The sequence below is a fragment of the Typopeltis vanoorti genome, chromosome 22, assembly GCF_054136105.1.
Source record: "Typopeltis vanoorti isolate ZY-2024b chromosome 22, IOZ_Tvanoo_1.0, whole genome shotgun sequence".
NCBI lineage: Eukaryota > Metazoa > Arthropoda > Arachnida > Uropygi > Thelyphonidae > Typopeltis > Typopeltis vanoorti.
This window is the reverse complement of record NC_143570.1, coordinates 5,974,257-5,995,174: the sequence shown is the minus strand read 5'-3', so window position 1 is coordinate 5,995,174 and position 20,918 is coordinate 5,974,257. Positions and strand designations below refer to the sequence as shown.

Genomic DNA, 20,918 nt, shown 5'->3' with positions numbered 1-20,918 from the left:
TTTCTTAGACACACTAGTCACCTGCCAGCCTGATGGAACCTTGGTTTTCTCAGTCTATAGTAAACCCACCCATAGGCAGATACATTCACCAATCCCACCACCTCTCCTCACAACAATATGGAGTCATTAAGACACTACACAACAGGGCTAAACTTATCTGTTCAAATAACAATGCCCTAACCACAGAACTAAACCACATTCTCGGCCAATGGGTAACACCCCCCCCCCCAAAAATACAAAAAATATTGAAATCAGTAAACCACAACCCTGCCTCCCAACAAGGATTACTCTAAATCCATCGCCATACTCTATATCCGAGGCACCTTGGAAAAAATTGCAAAAATCCTAAAAAAACGTGACTTAACTTCTTGTTACAGACCATATAAAAAATTGGCATCCCTTATCCACTGTACTAAAGACCAAACCCCCCCAATGACCTACCTGGTGTATATCAGGTCCCTTGCAGCTGTAAGCTGTTCTACTTTGGCCAAACAGGCAGGACAGCAAATATCAGAACACAAGGACTACATCTGGTTTCACCAATACAGCCACTCTGGTCTTGCTGACCATGCGTTGGATACTGCCATAGAATATGGTGGAAGAAAGCCAAGATAATACACCGTACTAAATACAAATATGAAAGGCTTTTCATGGAATCAGCTTCAGCCCTAAGAAACAATCCAAACCTCAACAAATTTGGGAAACCTACATCAGAAGACCTTCAGCCCAATCACCCAAGAATACCAACATTGCCTGCTAGGGGGGTACCATCAGGACTTTAAACTAAATTTATTAGATTATTTCTCCTAATCCTTTATCCAAGTGTGTGCAAACTAAGTTTGTCCCTGAAAGTATCTTCAGAACACAGGTAAAGTGGTACAACACCAGGTGACTCCTTGCAAAGGTGGAAGCTACCAACACTCCTATCTCAGTATCTCCCATAATGCAAAACACATCTCCCTGCAGATATGTATAATGTTATGCATTAAGGGAAGGGCCACTACCCAGACTAGTTTTGACCTTTATTGAGGTCTCTTCAGTGGGAGCCAGCATACCGTGTGGCAGCTCCTATAGGAGGAGATGACCTTGCTAATGCTTCTGCCTTGGTATCTCCACTTGGGCCTGGCTCCCACTGAAGAGACCTCAATAAAGGTCGAAACTAGTCTAGGTAGTGGCCCTTCCCTTAATGCATAACATTATACATATCTGTAGGGAGATGTGTTTTGCATTATGGGAGATACTGAGATAGCACAGTTTGTAGCTTACTCCACCTTTGCAAGGAGTCACCTGGTGTTGTACCACTTTACCCGAGTCTTGAAGATACTTTCAGGCACAAACTTAGTTTGCACACACTTGGATAAAGGATTAAACTAAATTTATTATAGTCTGACCAAGTGAAAAATAACCTTTCAACAGGAGAAATAATAGCTTCCTGCTTCTTCTTCATTTACTGTCTGTTGTGCACGTGTCTTGTTCTTAAGTTTCTTGAAAATGGCAATGTGACATTGCTGAAATATTGAAGTATATTAAGGTTTATTTTAATGTATATCCTAGTTGACGTTGTAATTTCCTTAAATTATTTAGTAAAAAAAGTAAAAACTTTACTATTTTCTAATCTGGGATGTTATTTTTAAATGACGTATAATTCCAAAAGCAGACAGCAAACATAAGAAAAGTTACCATCTTACTCGAGCCCAATGTTACCTTTAAGCTGTGATTGCACAAAAAAACAAAAAATTTTTTTTTTGCTTCAGAATTTACCATCATATTTTCGAACATACTATAAAAATCATAATTAGTGCTCACAATTTTATAGGTTATAGCTAGATGAAAAAATGGCAAACATTAATATCAAATATTACATTATTGCACACATTGAGTCAGACTGGAAACTTGTGCACAAAAATGTTTTACATGTTCACATAGGCTGGCAAAAATTAGAACACTGCTCAAGATTTAAATTTAAATAATTTGTGTAGCTCACTTCATGTATTTTTTTTTAATTCCATTTAATAATGGAAATCTTAAATCAAAAATACCTTGAAAAGCTCTTGATAATTCCTTTCTACTTTCAGATATAGATAAAACAAAAAGATTATTTTCAGTTTAAAATTTTATGGAAGATGCTATTTAAAAATCACTATTGTAAATAGATTAATCTCAGTTAAGACAATTAATCCCAGAACAAATTTTGAAACTAACAAATTAGCATAAAAAAAAGAAATAAAATACTCCTTACTTTTTTATCTAAACCATATGCAATTGCTGCAGCAGTAGGTTCATTGATAATCCGAAGCACATTTAATCCTGCAATGGTCCCTGCGTCTTTTGTAGCTTGCCTCTGGGAGTCATTGAAGTATGCTGGAACTGTTACAACTGCATTAGTAACAGTTTTACCCAGGTAAGCTTCAGCTATTTCCTTCATTTTTGTTAGCACCATAGATGATATTTCTTCTGGAGAGAAAGTTTTTGTTTCTCCTTTATAATCAACTTGAATTTTAGGTTTGCCACCATCACTAATGACAGTAAATGGCCAATGTTTCATATCTGATTGAACTGAAGGATCATCAAATCTACGTCCAATTAGCCGTTTTGCATCTGTTGAAGAAAACAAGTTAGCAATATGAATTATCCATATTATAACAGAAAAATTTAAATTTTGAATTTGAAGAAAAGTAACCTAACTTACCAAAAACAGTGTTATTAGGATTCATGGCCACCTGATTTTTTGCAGCATCGCCAATCAATCTCTCAGTGTCAGTAAAAGCAACATAACTGGGTGTTGTGCGGTTTCCTTGATCATTTGCAATTATTTCTACCTTTCCATGCTGGAAAACTCCAACACAAGAATAAGTTGTTCCTAAATCAATACCAATAGCAGGTGTTTTTGCCATCTTCCTAGAAAACAAGATGAATTACCTTTATGTAGCATTTATAGTACTGCATCTAAATTAATCACAGTAATTAAAAATTTTAAATATACAAAAAAAATTCACAGGCAAGCCAATTTAAGTTTTTTTATATTATTCAAAATATATTTAATAATTTCAAACTCAAAAGTTTGATAGCATTTTCAATTAAAGCAATTTAAGTTTAGTTTTTGGAAACTAAATGATGAATATATATAAAATGACTATACATCAGCCTAGTAGCCAGGCACATTCCCTAATGCCTGCAAGTATCAGGAATAAAGCAAAATTTTCAGCATTAGTTAATGGAAGGAAAAAAAAGTTGTGGGTATTAGCAAGAACTGGAATAACCAAACAAAATGCCTGGTTGGCTGAATGGTCAGCGTATCCGCTCTCCAGCCAAAAGGCTGCTGGTTCGAATACCACTGTGAGCATGGATGTTTGTTTGTGAAAATATTGTTGGTGGTAGATGGCATTAGTGTAAATGATGAAGGTAATTGCGGCTGGTGGAGATGGAGAGTTGTAAAGTAGGCATCCTCCCTCAATGAGTCTTTGGACTCCCTGGAGGTGTTATGTAATAATAATAAAATATCCTTACAGAAAAAGGATGGCTATATATAACAAATTCAAGGAGAAGAAAGAGGATAAACAGGGTAAGAAAGTATTGCATTTGGGATCTACTCTTATTTAATTTTGGAGAAATTAATAAGAGAGAGATACAAGTTGGTATAACTAATTATAAGCAACAGATTCCAAGGCTGATATGAGATACAAGTTAAACAGGACTGATACATAACTGGATGCTATTACAAATCAAATCTGTTGAGAACAAAGACATTTTAGAGGAATTTCAACTAAGGGATATAGCCTGGAAGGAGGAATACAAAAGGGGAAAAGAATTTGTAGCTACTTAGGGATAGCTACCTTAAGCAGCACACAATGGAAAGGACTTAGTGTGCAAATAATCAATTTAGTAACATCTGAGAATCTATATGTATGAAGCAGTTATTTCACTTCTAGGCTGGCAAGAGGCAGATGATGTAGCTAGAAGTGATCACCATGAAACTAAAGTAGGTGATTACAACAGATAAGGCACTTGTTATGGTCTGCCACCTCAATGGCTATAATGTAGATAAACATACATAATTTTTATGTTCAGTATGATGTCAGCTGTTTTGTTTGTTTCAGAAAGAGGAAATATTATAGACAAGGATGATCTAAATCATTATGCAAGGAGAAAAAGACAGTTTTTGGATTGCAGAACATTATTATATCCTCCATGGGGTATGATAATGTTCTGTAATCATTATTATATGATAAATATAGAAACTTAAAAAAAATCCTTAACCCTCCTTTCACTAGCAACATTCTGGTAATGCATTCCATCCACTCAATTCTCCATGTAAAAAATCTACTCTTCACCACACTTTTACATAACTTCCAGGGATGACCTTTGGTTCTTCTCTCACCTTCTACTCTTTTTATAATCCCCTCTGTCCTGGATTAATTTGATAAAGTATCTCACTAACATAAATATCTCTATCATATCTCTTTTTCTTCTATCCACTAAACTATGCAATCCACATTTCTTCAACTTCTCTCCATAACCAGCATTCCAATTTGAGATTTGCAGATGACACTGTTATCATTGAAGAAGACAAAAGAGAACTACAAGAAATGTTGAAACTGTTAAATGAGGAAGGGAAGAGATTTGGACTGGTTATGAACTTGGAACATACCAAGAAAAATTGAGTTTATCATTAGATAAATTTTCTCCTATGAAAATAAGCGATAATCTGCACAGTTAGCTGAGTGGCTATGCACTTCGCAACCATATGTCTGGGAAAGGAGTGTCGTGGGTTCGATTCCGGTTGTTCATGTGAGGAGCTCATCTTTCTCAGACATATCCCCCCCATTTATCTGGGGTTTTCCGTTCTGCAATCAGGCAAATTGGCCTTGAGAACATAACATTTCTACAGACATAGGATACACTGGGAGGCATAGGGCCAACCACCTTATCCTCGTATAATGGTTGCAGTTATAAGGACTAGAAACCCTCAACACCATAAAAGGTAAAAGAGGGAAAGATTAAGAAAGAAAAAAGTAATACTGTAAGCAGCCATACCAGATTAATTCTGGGTTCAAGTAATTAAAAGATAATCAGCATATTGGGGTGCTTAAGGGTCAAAGCTGTATAACTGAGAGGAGACCTCCACATAGCCTTTTAAAGGAATGCAGAGAACCGACCAGGGCTTCTGACCTAATGTCCAATCCTCGCCTTCTCGTGGTGCACCCTGTTGGGTATCTACTTGAATACTGAACGAACGAGGATGGGCTGGCAATTTGGGATTTAGCCGACCAAATTGCATTCTTACTGGCTAAACCAAAATAAAAAATGATGGTACAACATGACAAAATTTCATGCCGGCTGGGGCGTCGCCTGGTTAAACAGGGCCCTGTTGTTTTCGCCAGGGAACCAGGGCGAACAACAAAAAGTCAGCTACTGGAACAAATTTGAAAACAAACCCCAACTCAACATCACCAGAGTTAAAGATCGATACTATCAACATAAGAAGCCTGAATGGCAAAGAAATGGAGCTAGCTGAGGAATTAGATAAGTACCAGATTGACATAATAGGGGTGACTGAAACAAAAAAGACCTAAACTGGTGAGATCTTTGAGCAATAAATACAAAATGTCATATTCAGGCAATGGCAATCAAGGAAAAGAAGGAGTAGCCATAGTATTCAACATAAAATACGAGGCTAATCTTCTTGAATGGCAGCCTGTCTCAAGTAGAGTAATGTGAGTAAATATGAGAATGGGGAACTGGACAATGAGACTTATTTGTATTTGTGCCTATGGTCCCACAGAAGGTTCTACTAAGGTAGAAGTGGAGGAATTTTTTGAGGCTTTAGAAAAGGCAACTGCCACAATGAAAAAGAAAAAGTTGGTCCTTGTTGGGGATCTAAATAGCAGAGTAGGAAATGATTGTGAGACATACAAAAATATTTTGGGAAAATTTGGAGAAAAGAGCAAAGCTAATAGTAATGGCAAATATCTGTTGGATTTCTGCTCAGGACATGGACTGGTTATTACTAACACCATGTTCCAACATAAAAATGTGAACAAATTCACATGGAGAGAAGAGGCTAGGAATAAGAAAGTCTCATTGACTATGTTATTGTTGATAGTGATGTTTTCTCCCTGGTGCAGGACACCAAAGCGTACAGAGGATTTGAAATTGGAAGTGATCACTATTTAGTCTTGAGCAGGATCAAATTGAATTTCATATTGAAAAGAATAACATGTAAAAAAGTTTTAAAGCGAATAAAAGTTGAGCAGCTTTCAGATGTGAACTGTAGACTAAAATACACAAACATTATTGAAGAAAAAATGAAAAAGAGTTTGAGAACAGGAATCAAACCTTGGAGATTCAGTAGCAAACTCTGAAGAAAACATTGATTGATTCTGCCAGAGAGGCATGTGGTGAGGTTGTCTACAAGGATAAAAAAAAATCAGAACTCCCTGGTGGACACAAGAAGTTAAAGAGGCAGTGAAGGAAAAGAAAGCATATCAAAAGTTCCTGTGAAATAAGTCAGCTTGTGCTCTTAGAGAATATAGAGACAAATGCAAGAAAACTAAACAGTGTGTAAAACTAGCTAAACAAAAGTCATGGGAGGACTTTGGCAAGAACATAGAAAATAAATATCAAGAAGGTGGCAAAATATTCTGGAGGTTGTTGAAGAAGCTTAGGAATGGAGGGAAGAGTGCTGTAAAAGGAGTTAGACATGATAAAGGTGACATGAAAACTGGAGAAAAAGATATCCTTGAAGTATGGAGTAATTACTTTGAAAAACTGCTAAATGAAACAAGCAGTGATGACAGCACAGTGGTAAAAAACACTGACCAGGCATGAATACATATCTATACTTGAAGTAGAAAAAGCCATCAAAGGCTTGAAATGTGGAAAGGCAGCTGGAGTAGATGATATTCAACCAGAAATGCTGAAGTATGGTGGTATAAGAGTCTTACAGTGGCTGCACTGCATAGTTCAGAAAGCCTGGACAGAGGGACAAATTCCCGATGATTGGAGTAGAGCTCTCATAGTACCCATATATAAAAAGGGAAATAAAACTGAATGTGAGAATTACAGAGGTATTTCCCTACTGAGTGTTCCTGGCAAGATCTATGCAAGTATACTTGAGAAACGGTTGAGAAGAATTGTGGAAGAAAAGCTTGGTGAAGAACAAGCTGGATTCAGGCCAAACAGAGGATGTCAGGATCAGATCTTCACTTTACAACAAATAGTCGAGAAAGCATGGGAATACAACAAAGATCTGTATTTAAGTTTTGTCGATTTGGAAAATGCATATGACAAGGTACCAAGAGAGAAGCTATTCAATACGCTACAGTTATATGGTGTCAATGTGGCATTATGTGAAGCAATACTTAGTCTTTATTTGAGTTGTAAGTCAGCAGTTAGAATTGAAGTACAGGAAAATGGTTTAATGTTAAATCTGGTGTGAAACGAGGATGTACATTATCCCCTCTGTTATTCATTATTTATATGGATCACATTATGAAGGAAAGTGGTATTAAACATGATATCAAAATTGGAAATGTTAATGTCAGCTCTTTGCTTTATGCCGATAATGTCATACTTCTAAATAAATCCGCTAAAAGTCTGCAAGATTCTCTGACTAAATTGAATAGCTGTTGTAATAGATATGGTATGAAGGTCAGCAATAAAAAGACAAAGAAAATAGGCAGAATCACTGAAAATGTCAACTGTGTTGTGAATGGAGAACCTGTGGAACAAGTAAAACATTTCAGCTACTTAGGCACGATTTTTAGTGAAGGTGGTAAATTAAATATAGAAATAAACAACAGAATCAGCAAAGCTGGTATGGTGGGAAGTCAATTGAATAAATTCATATCGAATAAGCGAGAAATTAGTCGGAACACTAAATTAGCTGTATATAAGACAGTGTTGAAACCAGTTTTAAGTTATGGATCTGAGAGCTGGGTCAGAAGTAAAACACTTGACCAAAGACTAGAGACTGCAGATATGAGAGTTCTGAGAAAGATTATAGGAGTGAACAGATGGCATCAATGGCAATATCATATTAAAAACAAGGATATTAGGAAAGAACTTAACATTGTCAGCACCCAGGAATATGTTAGCAGAGCTCATCTCAGGTGGTATGGCCACCTAAACAGAATGGGCGAGGAAAGATTAGCAAAACAAGTGTTCTCTGCCAGGTTGGCAGAGAAACGACCCAGAGGAAGACCAAGATATAGGTGGAAGGAATACGGTACAAAGTGCCTTAGACGATAGAAATGCAAGATCTGATAATGTTGGAGTCTTGACAAGTAACAGACTGATTTGGAAGAAAATTGTGGATAGGAAGTTAGTAATGATATAATTTTTTCATTTAGTACTATCATATTCTGTACACCCCTTCTGGGTATATGGCAGGAATTTGATGATGATGAGTAATTAAAAGATAATCAGCATACTAAACTCCATTTCTCATTTTTTAAGTTGGTCAAAATCCTGCACACTAACCTTTCCTTGTTGTGAATGTAAAATGATCCTATCTTCATAACTCTTGAAAGGATAGAAATTTGTTTAGATATTATCAAGGTAGCTAAGGCCATATATAGAGCCAGTGTGTGTATAGAGAAAAAGTAAAATGCAACTGCTTTTTAAAATTTTTGAAGAAAATGCAATATACACAATGCAAAATAGAAAAACTCTTTTAGTGCATGCTCACCAGAATTAGTTTGACTGTTAGAATGCAGATTCTATTAATTTAGTGCAAAAAGATGCCAAGTTCTGCTTTCTCCATTCAAGTGTTTAAAAGGAATTATGAAAATAACTACAAATTCTATTCACACGTGGTATCAAATACCAAGAGAATAGTTGCATAGGCAGAAGATGACTGGTAGGACTGACCTAGTCATGATAAGTTTGATTTTTTTGTAATACTGATAAAATCTTATGCATTTCTAGGAATTATCTAGTACCAATAGCTGGGAATTAATGCATAGTGTTTGAGGGTGTTGATACATCTGATTGCAGTTTTTATAACTACAACTCACAGTAAACAAAAGCAAGACATTGGTGAAAAAGAAATATGCCAGGTAAGAAATCAAAAGATGGCAAGCAGCACATATGCATGCATTTGGATTGAACAAAGAGGAAAGAGTATGGATTTATAGAATGTGAAATATGGATTAAAGATATTAAATGAGTCAAGAATAAGGAATGAATATTAGAAAAACAAAGCAGCAAGGAGTGCAAGATTGAGAAAGGTAACAGCCAGTAGAACAAGTGTGGGAATATCAATACCAAAAATATGAGAAGACTGCAGAAATGAGAAGCTAGAGTGATTGCGAGACGAAAAGCAAGAAGCTAGAATGCAAGACTTGCAAAATGAGAACCAAGATGAAAAAGATGGGACATATGCAAAATGAGGTTAGATATAAATAAAAAATGCAAAAGAATAAAATGAAAGATAGTGAAGAAAAAGATAGGAAATGATAAAAGATGGAGCTGTATGGCAATTCCACTAAAAGGTGCGATAGACAAGAGAGTGCACAAGGTTTGTTATACAGGAGAGAAAGATGAAAAAGACAATTGGTCTCCTTTTGATATGAGAAGAATGCATGCAAGGGAGTTAAGGTGGTTGTGGGAAAAGATTTGAATGGACATGAAGATTGTTATCAAGAGTTTATCAAAGTAAAAGTGGTAGGAAAGGCAAGTAGGTAGTGTTTGCCTGAGTATGGTAATGAGTTGAGATAAACAAAAATCATGATATGCAAGGAGAAAGGGAAGCAGTTTAGCATGAAACAATTCCAGAGACAAATGAAACAACAAAAATGAATGGATCACATTTAAATGGATTTGATGTGATGGCTAACTGGAGACTTCCTAGAAGGAAGTGTAATGAATGATGCACACAAGGGATCAGAGAAAGTTAGATGAAGATGTGAACAAGCAAGAGTAAAACAGGAAAGACAAGCATTTGTGAATGTAGAAAAGAGTAGTTGCAAGATGATAATGAATAGGAATGCAAGTTGGACAGGGAGACACTATAATAAGAACACAATTTGGATGGCAAGTCAACATGGGAATGGGATCACATTGGATGCATGGGAAGTGGTTGAGTCTGGAGAGATATGGGAAGAGAGTTATAAAAGCAGAAGCAGAGTGTGCAGGAGTCACAGATGAGTGACATAGGTAAAAAATTGGGTATTATTTTTATTTTTTTATGCTTATTTACCAATGTCAGGAGTATCAAAAATGAGTAAGATTAACACATTCACACTGGTCACCATAAAACTGTACTGTTTAGTAAATGCTCATGGAATGGGATATGACATGCTTTCTAGAGAAACGAAAGTCATGTTAGAAATGAAGATATTTTACTTTCCAGTTATAGAATCTCTTTTTATCAGCGAATTATATGACTATTTCTAAATTTCTAAAAAAGGATTTAGGTAATTATTTCAATTTGCACTGATCAGATATAAAGCCTTTATATATGACTAGCATGTCTAAGGGAAATAGTTCTGTAACAGTAAATATCCAATAAATTTGGATTTATGGTCTCATGAGTGATGCAATAAATTTATTACTTTGGTGAGGAACAAATTGCATGTCATCGTATAAATGAGTCACATGAATGAATTCATGAAAGGCTTTGCTTTGAAAAGCAAGATGTTTGTTTTGCAAAAAATAAACTGTCAATAAATAGCTTCTGTATATCATCAAGCTCGTTGATGACTACATCAAGAGCAAATCCATTGAATTAAAGTATGATTACATAATTTGTCTGGGCATGGTATCAGTTACACATTAATTTGCTTACTAAGAGCTCAAGCAAGATTCTATTGGAGATTACCACATAATCTTTAAGAAAAGCCATGTTCATTTTTAACATTTTTTTTTGTTACTGAGTTGGATAAAAGGGAAGAGCAGAAGTGTTGGATTTGATGTGTTGTGCAAACTGGAAGAAATGGAGGATGCAAGCAATATGGATACAGGGTAGCTTATAGACAGATATGAAAGGAGTAGTATATGGAGGAGCAGAATCCAGAAGAAAGTGATTAGCATGCTATAAGGCTCTATGCTTGAACCACTACTCTCCAATTTGTGGAGAAGTAATCTGAATGTACCTTTCTGATAGAGAAAATTGGGTAGTGTACTAGTTAAATGTAAATGTGGAGAGCAAGACAGCTGATTTAAAAAAAAGGCAGATAGTATTTTATTATTATTACATCACACCTCCAGGGAGTCCAAAGACTCAGGAGGGCATCTACTCTACAGCTCTTCATCTCACTACTCCAACCATCTAACACCAACAACCACCACTAGTACTTTCACAGCCAATTACAACATCCATGCCCACGGTGGGATTCGAACCTGCAGCCTTTTGGCTGGAAAGCGGATACGCTAACCACTAGGCCAACCAGGCCAGCGTATAGACAAAAGATAACAGGTATGAGTTTATTGCGGAAAGTGTGAAGTAATGCAATTATATTATAGAGCTTGTACTCCAGAAAAACTGACAAATCTGGAGATTTGAAGTGTTGGTAGATACAGTTGAAGTTTAAAGTACATATTGCTAAAGTAGCCATGGTAACTCATAGGATTACTTCATTATCAAAGAATGCACTAGCGGAAATAAGGAACTTATCATTCCTGTTTATGAGGCTTTGATAAAGCCTCATCTTTATCACTGTGCACAGACCCGATTACCTGGGTTTCTTTGTGATGATAAAGTGATGGAGATGTTCATGCTGCAAGTGACCCCAAGATGGTCAGTCTGGAATGATCTAAGATGATAGATTGAATGTTTATGGATTGCAAAAATTGACTGATAAGCAGATAGGATAGGAGCATCTATGTTACTAAAAGGATTTTATTCCTTTTAGTTAAGAGTCCAAAGATTAGAAACCACACACACAGATATGAGAAAGGCTTATATGTTCATCTTTCATGTTTAATTTTGATGGTATATATCAGAACACAGAATTATAAGTAAATAATTATTTATTGACTTATTGCTGATATTTCGCTGGTGCTATAACCAGCATCTTCAGAACACAAAAACACAGTTTGTCACATACTCTGAATCTCAACAAATATGGCTGTATAAATTTGACTAAGATTTGGGAGACTGTCATCTTAAGACATAACTAGTACTTGCTTTCTCTGTCTCTTTTTTAAGACTTTAGTCTTTGTGTTATATATTTTAAGATAGAGGGCACCTAATTAGGACTTTAGTCTTTGTGTTGTTGCTACAATTTTGTTAAACTAGTCCCTTTGTTACACCATGTTGTTTTAGTCTCACATACTGCAACAAACTGTTGTGCTCTGAAGATGCTGGTTATAACACCAGTGAAATATCAGCAATAAGTCAATAAATAATTATTTACTCATAATTCTGTGTTCTGATATATACTGTCAAAAATAAACAACACAAATATGAGAGTTCTTAGAAAAGTTATGGGCCTGAACAGATGATGGCAAATCATATTAAAAATGAAAACATTAGGAACTTTACTTGTTTTCATTCAAGAATGAATGAGCTAGGCTGATCTAAGGGGTATGGTCAGTTAAACAGAATAAGGGAGAAAAGGTTACCAGAACTGATGTTTGATGCCAAGAAAAAGACCAAGGTCTAGGTGGATTTAGTCAGGTGCCTTAGAAGAACAAAATGCTAGATACTATATTGGAGGGCTGATAAGTAATATACCAATTTGGAGGAAGATTGTTGATAGGCAACTATTAGTAATGTAAACTTAATCATGTAGTGCTGTCATAATACCCTGAACACCCCCCTTGAGGGTACATATCAGGAAATCGAAAGGATTTTGTAGGATTAATGTAGAGGAAATATGTAAGGTGTGTGGTTAGAAATTACTAGATTTTCTGCTTGGAAAGTGCTAAATGAATGGAAATGGTTGCAAGAGTCTGTTAGCTAGTGCTTTGTCAATGAGAGATATAGATGCTGTGTGGATAGTTTAGGTCTCTTGTAATGAACAACTTCATGCAACAAGCTGTTAAGCTAACTCTGAATGCATAACTATTTGGCAAGACCAAATTAGTACTCATTATCATTTGTGCAAAGCAAATTATTCAGCCCTTCTTATAAGGAACTCTCATCAAGATCACCTTATCCAACTACAGGTTTGACTATTTATACCAAGGTTGGATTCCTGAGATTTCCAGCAAACTGAAGCAAAATTGTAAATAAGAACATATGTAAATACATAAGGTTCCATTCCAAGATTTTCAGTAATCAACAAAAAAAATCTCGAAAAATGTTTTATTTTATGAAATTTACATATTAAAAATTTGTAAAACAATTAAAAAAAAAGAAAATGTATGGCTTTAAAGCATTGATTTCACTGTTAGCATCCTAACTGGCATTGCAGTCAGCTTCAATTTTCCTCTTTGGATGTTCAGCTAGCTCTTCTAAATCGTCTATTAAAAGCTCTTCACTATGACTCAAGGAGCTCATTTATGTCACCAACTTCCACAAGATGTGGTCCTATTTCCATTGCTATCTGTCATATTCTGTTACTGGGTAGTGGAATGCTCTTGCGAATAGCCTCTGCAATTCTCTTGAGTGTCCGTAAGTAATAAAGGCTCATCGCCCATTCCAATTGTGATCTACGAGAGGCACAAAAGTTAAGTAGGCATAAACCGAGTCAAACCTATACTTTTGTTTCCCCACGTCTGGGGACTATCATTAGAGGTGTGATGACTAATAAAATACACAAAAACATGCTTCCCTCACAGAACGATGAAACAAATAACTGATGTATTGCAGAAAAGGAAAGACCAGGTGTCAAAATTAGTGGTAGTCATGGGCACAAATTACTTAGTTGGGAAAAAAAGAATGTCGACAGAGACTCAAGGAGGTTGTTACAGCAGGTAAAGAATAATAGTGTTGTTGGAAAAAGTCATTAGCATGTTGCCCAGATATGACAATAGTGAACTGAGGAGAGCAGAGATAATGAATAGTAAGATAGCCGAGTTGCAAGGCAAAGAAAGTTCGATTTGTAAATTTATGGAGTAAACTTGAAGGAAAGTTAGAATGGTTTAAAGTTGATCAACTGCACTTGAATGGGGTTGGGTATTTAGAAAGACTACTTACATTTTGTAAAATTAGAGACAACTACCGTGTTGGAGTAGAAAACTTTAGTTTAATATTAATCAAAATACACACTCAAAGTTTTTATCTTCATATCAAGGTCATCTTCTGGAGAATACACAATATATACACAGAAACAAGCTACACTACAATCTACATGTAACTGTTGGTCAGCAACTTTAGCAAACCAACAATTATTGGCTTGACCTTTGGTGAATATAAAAAAAAAAACGTTACTACATCAAAGTTAGAGTCCCATTATTATTATCTATTAGGTTACAAAATTAAATTGGGCTGGAGAACAACATGATATATATACACACACACACACACACACACACACAGACATGTTGCTCTCCAGCCCAATTATTTATTTATATATATAAAATAAAAAATTACATAAATTTGAACCAAATGATATAGGACAGTTTCCAATCAAAGCTTAAATTGCTTAAAGTCCTGGAAGTTGTGGCTCCCAAAATTTTGTTTTAATTAATTTTTTTGGTGGAATGGCTCTGGTTCAAAAAGGTTCCAAACCCCTGGTGTAGGCTGTTGAGAGCATGATCTGAGAGGCCTGCTTCACCAAAATTATTATATTTAAACGTGTCTTTTGTGTTCTTTTATGTATAGGGATTGCAAGTCCAGTTTCACCAATATAAGGTAAGTTACAGGTGCAGTAGATGCAATAAACTCCAGGATGAGCCAATGGGAGGAGATGATCCTTAGGAGTTGAATATGTTTTTTAATTTTATAGGTGGTTTAAAAGTGGCATTGAGATTATAATGGTGTAGGATTCGATTGATTTTTTCTGATAACCCTTTAATGTATGGGATGGCCATGGTTTTACTGTAATCTATATTCTTTTTTGATGAAGTTTTATGAAGAACTTTATTAATAGTATTTTTGTTATAGCCATTACTTATAAAACGTGTTGCTAATAATTTTTAATTCTTGTTTAAGAACTTGTTGATTAGAGCAAGTTGTTATAGCTCTGTTTTTAAAGGAGTTAATGACTCCAAATTTTTGCAACGGGTGGTGATATGAGTTGGCATGTATATATATTGGCCAGTATGTGTGGGCTTGCGGTAAACACTGAAGGATAGACAGCCTGAGGAAAGACGTGCGACTAGTGTATCCAGAAAAGAGAGTTCCGATTTTCAATTTCAATAGTAAATTGTATGTGCTCATGTTGTTTGTTCAGGTGGCTACGGAATGCGTTTAAAGTTTGGCGACCATGTGGCCAGATAATGAAAACATCCTCAACATATCTAAGCCAAACTGTAGGTTTTAGAGTAAAGGAATCAAGAGCACATTGCTCAAAACCTTCCATATAAAAGTTAGCAATGTGGGGGGGGGGTAAAAGTGAGCCCATGGCCATACCTTCTTTTTGTAAACAAAATTTATTTTACCACACGAAGTAACTGGAACGTAATAAGTGGACAAAGAGAACCGTAATGTCGTGCAGAAATTTCACCAGAGGTCAGGCCAATAATTGTTGTAACGGTTGGTCAGTAACTTTAGCAAACCATGTAATGTAGCTTGTTTCTATGTATATGCTCCAGAAGATAACCTTGATATGAAAGTCAAAACGTCGAATGTGTATTTTGGTTTATATTAAACTAAAGTTTCCTACTCTAACATGATAGTCGTCTCCACAATTTTCCAAAATGTATTCTGATCACTGCGTAAGCATGAAAGAAAGGATAGAAAAACTATTGTTTTTTGAGAAGGCACAGAGTCAAGAAGTTTATGTAGTAAATGATCAGAGTACTTTAAGCAGGATAGCATAACTAAAGGATTATACGACAGAAGGAAGATGGATACAAGGTTGAAGATCTGGTTGCAGCAGCACCTGGTGATGAAATACATATGAGGATGAGACAAGTATGAATGGAAATCAGAGTTAGAATCAAGGAAATGGTCAGACTGAAGAGAGGTGTGGTATAGCAGCTAGAATAGAGAATGCTGGTATTTATAGAATGACCTAAAAGACACAGGGATTGTTATGTTTGTGCGCAAATGTAAAGAGTATTTGAAACAAGAGAGCTAAGTTTGTTGCATTGATCAAGTCTATATGCTTAAAGATAATTCGAATAAGAGAAACTTGGTTGTCTGAGAAGGATGTAATGTTGGGAATAAAAATGGAAAGATAGAATTTTCAAATTTTCCAACAGGACAGAAATGTGAAAAGAGATGGGAGAATGCTGTTAATGACTGTAGAGGAACTGTGTTCACAAAGCATGGAAGTTGATAGTGCATATACAGATTTTGAATCTATGTGGTGCAAAGTTGAAATTAAAAGGCTAGTATATCTGATAAGATGCTGTTATAGGCCAGGGGAATGTAGAATATACTGATTTGTGAAATGTTTAGGCAAATTAGTTAGACATGTTAAAAAGAAGGTGATCATGATGGGAGGCTTTAATTACAGGAATATAGAATGGAAGCAGAAGATGGTGTGTGGGAACAAGGAAAGAGTTTGTTGAATTTCAGAGAGATATCTTAAACAGCATGTAACTGAAGCACTAGAGGTTTTAATGTTTTGGGTTTGGTGATAACTTCACAAGATGTTGATGAGGTGTTGACATTGCCACTAGTCAGTGAGTGATCATGAGGTACTTTTGTGGGAAGTAGTAAAGCACGAAAGGTTACTGTCAAAAATGGATACATGGAAGTATAAAGTAGGAAATTATAGGAAGCTCTGTAGTCAGTTAGCATCAGTATGTTGGGTAGATGAACCGAGCAGAAAAGATGTTGACAGTGCATTGAAATTCACAAGACAGTATCTGATACAAGCATGTATAACTGCATACCAAGGATTAAGTGAGTAAATAAATAGAGTAGGAATGAAATGAATGAACAGTAAAATCAAGCAAGCTATGTTGAAGGTACAAGACAGTAGGTGGTAATCAGATCCATGAAGTGCAGGCTAGGAAGGTAATAAGCACAGTAAAGAAAGAAATAAAAAAAGATACAATATGAGAGGAAATTGGCTAATCAGGCCAAGGATTATTCAAGGGAATTTGCTATATGGAAAACAAAAAAAAAGGTAGAATTATTATGGCAGGTTGACAATGATGTCAAGAGAGCAGAGTGACCATTGCAAAGGATATAGTGGAATTATTGAAAGAGCACGTTACCAGTGTATATCATACTGGTAAATGATGCTGTGCAATATATAGAAAGGAGGCAAGTATCAGGAGAAATGGAAGAATCAGGTGTTGGATTACATGTTAATAAGGCTGTGGGAATGGATGACATATCACACATATTCTCAAGCGATGTACACAAGAGTTGGCAATGTCCTTGACTTGGTTATTTAATGAAAGTCTTGTAGTTTAGGGTTCTCCCAAGGAGTGGAAAGAAGGCAAAATAGTATCACTCAACAAGCATGGTTCTAGGACAGAAGTTTCTAATTATAGAGCAGTCTGTATATTTGCAGTTGTGGTCAAGGTGTTTGAGCAATTGGTTAGGAATAAAATTCAGGATTGGGTTGATGGACATAGCATTCTTTATGATAGCCAGCATAGATTTGTAAAGGGTAGGTCCTGTTTTAGTAATTTACTTGCATTTTATAATAAAGTGACGAATGTGTTAGATAAGGGAGAATTATATACAGTGATATTCTTGGACTTTGCAAGATCATTTGATAGATTACTACACAAACTGCAGGTGATAGGAACAGATAGTATGTTGATTATATGGATCAGTTCTCAAAGAAAGGAGGGTAACCAGTGGCATGCCCCAGGATTCTGTTCTTGGGCCCCTACTGTTTAACTTGTTTGTAAATGATATCATGTGGACTGACTCAGGATATTCAGTTGTTTACTTACAAAGTTAGGGAGAATATAAGGAGCAATGCTGATGTTAATTCCCTTCAGGAAGATCTGAATAGACTTTTTACTTGATCAAAAGATTGGGGTTATAGTTTTAATATCAATAAGTGCAAGGTGTTGCATTTTGGAGTGCAGAAATATAAGGCTGTGTACTATATCAATGGTCCCATACTACAGGAAGTGGATGAGATTAGAAATTTGAGTGACAGCAGACAGTACACTAAAGTTTAGAAGGCATATATTGCAAAGGGTGCACATCATAGTGCTGGTATGATAAGCACTAATATGTAGGGATAAGAAAGTGGTTGTGTGACTGTATAAAGCACTGGTCAGACTACACTTGTACTATTATGCTCAAATGTGGTTACCTGCTTTTAAGTGTAATGTGAAACATTACAGAGGATCTGCTATAAAGAGAGGGTGAAGAAATGTGGATTGCAGGGTTTGGTAGATAAGAGAAAAAGGAGGTGATATGATAGACATTTAAGTCAGTGAAAGGATTTCATCAGATCAGATTATAAAAAGAATAGAAAGTGAGAGGAAAACCAGACCAGAGACACTTCCCTAGAAGTTATGTAAGAGTGTGGTGAAGAGATGTGTTAGGAGTAGATCTTTTGATATGGAGAACTGTCAGTGAATGGAACACATTACTAGAACGCATTGTCAATCCAAGGAGTACTAAGGATTTCAAGATTCAGTATGATAACTGTTGTCAGTTGAACGAACCTCCCACAATGAGTCTGCAAGAAAAACATGCCATATTGCCTTCTCATATCTTTTCTCCTTCATGTTAGTGTCATGACAGCTTTATAGTCATTTCCTAAAAAAATTAGAAGTATAGCTAAATTTAAATGCAAGTTTTTCTCTACTAAACAACTTGAGTAATAAACTAAATTATTAACTATAAAAACTTTAATAACTACTGTACCTATATTTTGGCAATGTGATATTATCATCTTCAGGAATACAAAATAATGATATGAGCATGCAGGCAGACACTAAGCAAATGAGGCTGAAGCAATTCAACTGTCAGCCCTAGAGTCCTAAAAGGTGTCCCCTAACCTGCTAAATTGGGTTGTTTTGGCCAATAGGCTGACAATCTTAGAATGCATGCTTCCAAATTTGGGGTAGTCTCATGCACCCAAATTTGTTGAGATGTGGGAAGTTTTTCAGAGCTGAGGCTGATTCAAGGAATGATCTTTCATACTTATACTTGCTGAGGTGTAATAAAGTGGCCTTCTAGCGTAATCTCTGGTGGGTGTCCAAAGCATTGTCAGCAAGTCCTGAGTGGCTGTACACTGGTGGAACCAGATAGTCTTTGTGTCTGGATATCCTGATATTGGCTGTCCTGCCTGTTTGGCCATAGTAGAACAGTTTGCAACTGCAAGGGACCTGGTATACTCCAGGTAGGTCTAGGGGAAGTGGTTGGTCTTTGGTAGAGCAGAGATAAAAGATGCCAGTTTCTTATGTGATTTGTAACTAGTTGTGAGGTCACATTTTTTTTTTTTAGAATTTTTGTTAATTCTTCAGATACACCCCATATATATATATATGGAATGGTGATAGATCTCTGCTATGAAGGGGAAGGGAGAGTTGTGGCTAACTGGTTTTAATATTTTTGGAGGTATAGCCATTGGCTAAGAAGGTGTTAAAGGATATGGTTAACTTCAGTAGTTAGGGCATTATTTATCTGAACTTTATATCATCCCATATTGTTGGGAGGGAGGGATGACTATCTATGCTGATGAATGCATCTATCTGTATGTGTAGGTTTTCTGTCAACAGAGAAAGCCAGGGTTCCATCTTTTCTAGATACTCTGACATGTAATCAGAGTATCTAGAAAAGGAAGACTGTTGTTGTTTTCCTTTTCTAGGACAAACTAGATCCCGGGGTGTTGATTGTTTAAGTGTTGAAAAATTGTGGAGCGTATCCAGACCATGTGGCCAAATGGCAAATACACCATCCACATAATATAGCCAAAGAGTGGTTTTATGTGGGGCAGATTTAAGGATTTTTCTTCAAAGGTCTCCATAAAGAAGTTGGCCATGGGTAGAGAGAGTAGAGAACCCATGGCTGTCCCCTCTATTTGTTTGTAGAATTTTTCTTGCCAAAAATTAAATAGCCTGAGTTAATGGTGAACTGAAATAGGGCAGAGATATCAGGAGGAAATTTGGCTTGGATGAGGTCTAAGGTATCTTTGAGTGGGACATTGGTGAATAAGGAGAAGACATCAAAACTGACTATTATGTCAATGTATTGGAGTGAGAAGTTTTCTTACTGGCTTTAAAGTGGACTGTTTTTTTTTGTGTGTGTGTGTGTGTGTGTTGCCAGTACATTGGATAAATGTTTGGCTAATTTGTATGTGGAGGAAACCAATGCCATCCATAATAGCATGTAATAATACATTTTAAAAAATGTTAAAACCAGTTAACCACAACCCCTCCCCTTTCATAGCAGAGATTACTCAATCTAATCACCATTCCATATATGCAGGATACATCTGAAAAACTAACAAAAACAAACTAACAAAAAAAAAAAAACCTTCACAACTAGCTACAAACCACATATTAAATTGCATCTCATATCTGCTCCACTAAAGACCCACCACTCACCTACATCTACCTAGAGTATACCAGGTCCCTTGCAGTTGCAAACTGTCCTACTGTGGCCAAACAGCCAATATCACAATATTGAAACACAAGGACTAGACCTGGTTCCACCAGATCTAGTACTTGTGTTCCACCAGGTCGGTAGTAGATGCCGCTGGTGTAGTTGCAGTTAGTGCAGTGGAGTGAGTGGTGGAGACAGTTGTAGAGCAGGTGCCCTTCCTCAATGAAGCTTTAGACTCCCTGGAGGTGTCATAATAATAATACTCAGGGCTTGCTGACCATGCATTGGACACCCACCACAGAATATGCTGGAAGAAAGCCCCTTTATTACACCACAGCAAGTACAAGTATGAAAGATTATTCCTTGAATCAGTCTCAGCTCTGAAAAA

At 36.2% G+C, this 20,918-nt stretch overlaps 1 protein-coding gene across 1 annotated transcript in view; it reads right to left on the bottom strand.

Moving 5' to 3' along the window:
• Nucleotides 1–20,918, bottom strand: part of LOC150094132 (heat shock 70 kDa protein cognate 4) — a 71,600-nt gene that overhangs the window by 28,967 nt on the left and 21,715 nt on the right. Inside the window, exons 2-3 of the mRNA XM_090412250.1 lie at nucleotides 2,690–2,898; nucleotides 2,240–2,598 (exon numbers count right to left, since the gene is read on the bottom strand). Coding sequence (XP_090268376.1) covers nucleotides 2,240–2,598; nucleotides 2,690–2,894 — 564 coding nt within the window. The 5' untranslated portion in view covers nucleotides 2,895–2,898. The remainder of the gene's footprint in view (nucleotides 1–2,239; nucleotides 2,599–2,689; nucleotides 2,899–20,918) is intronic.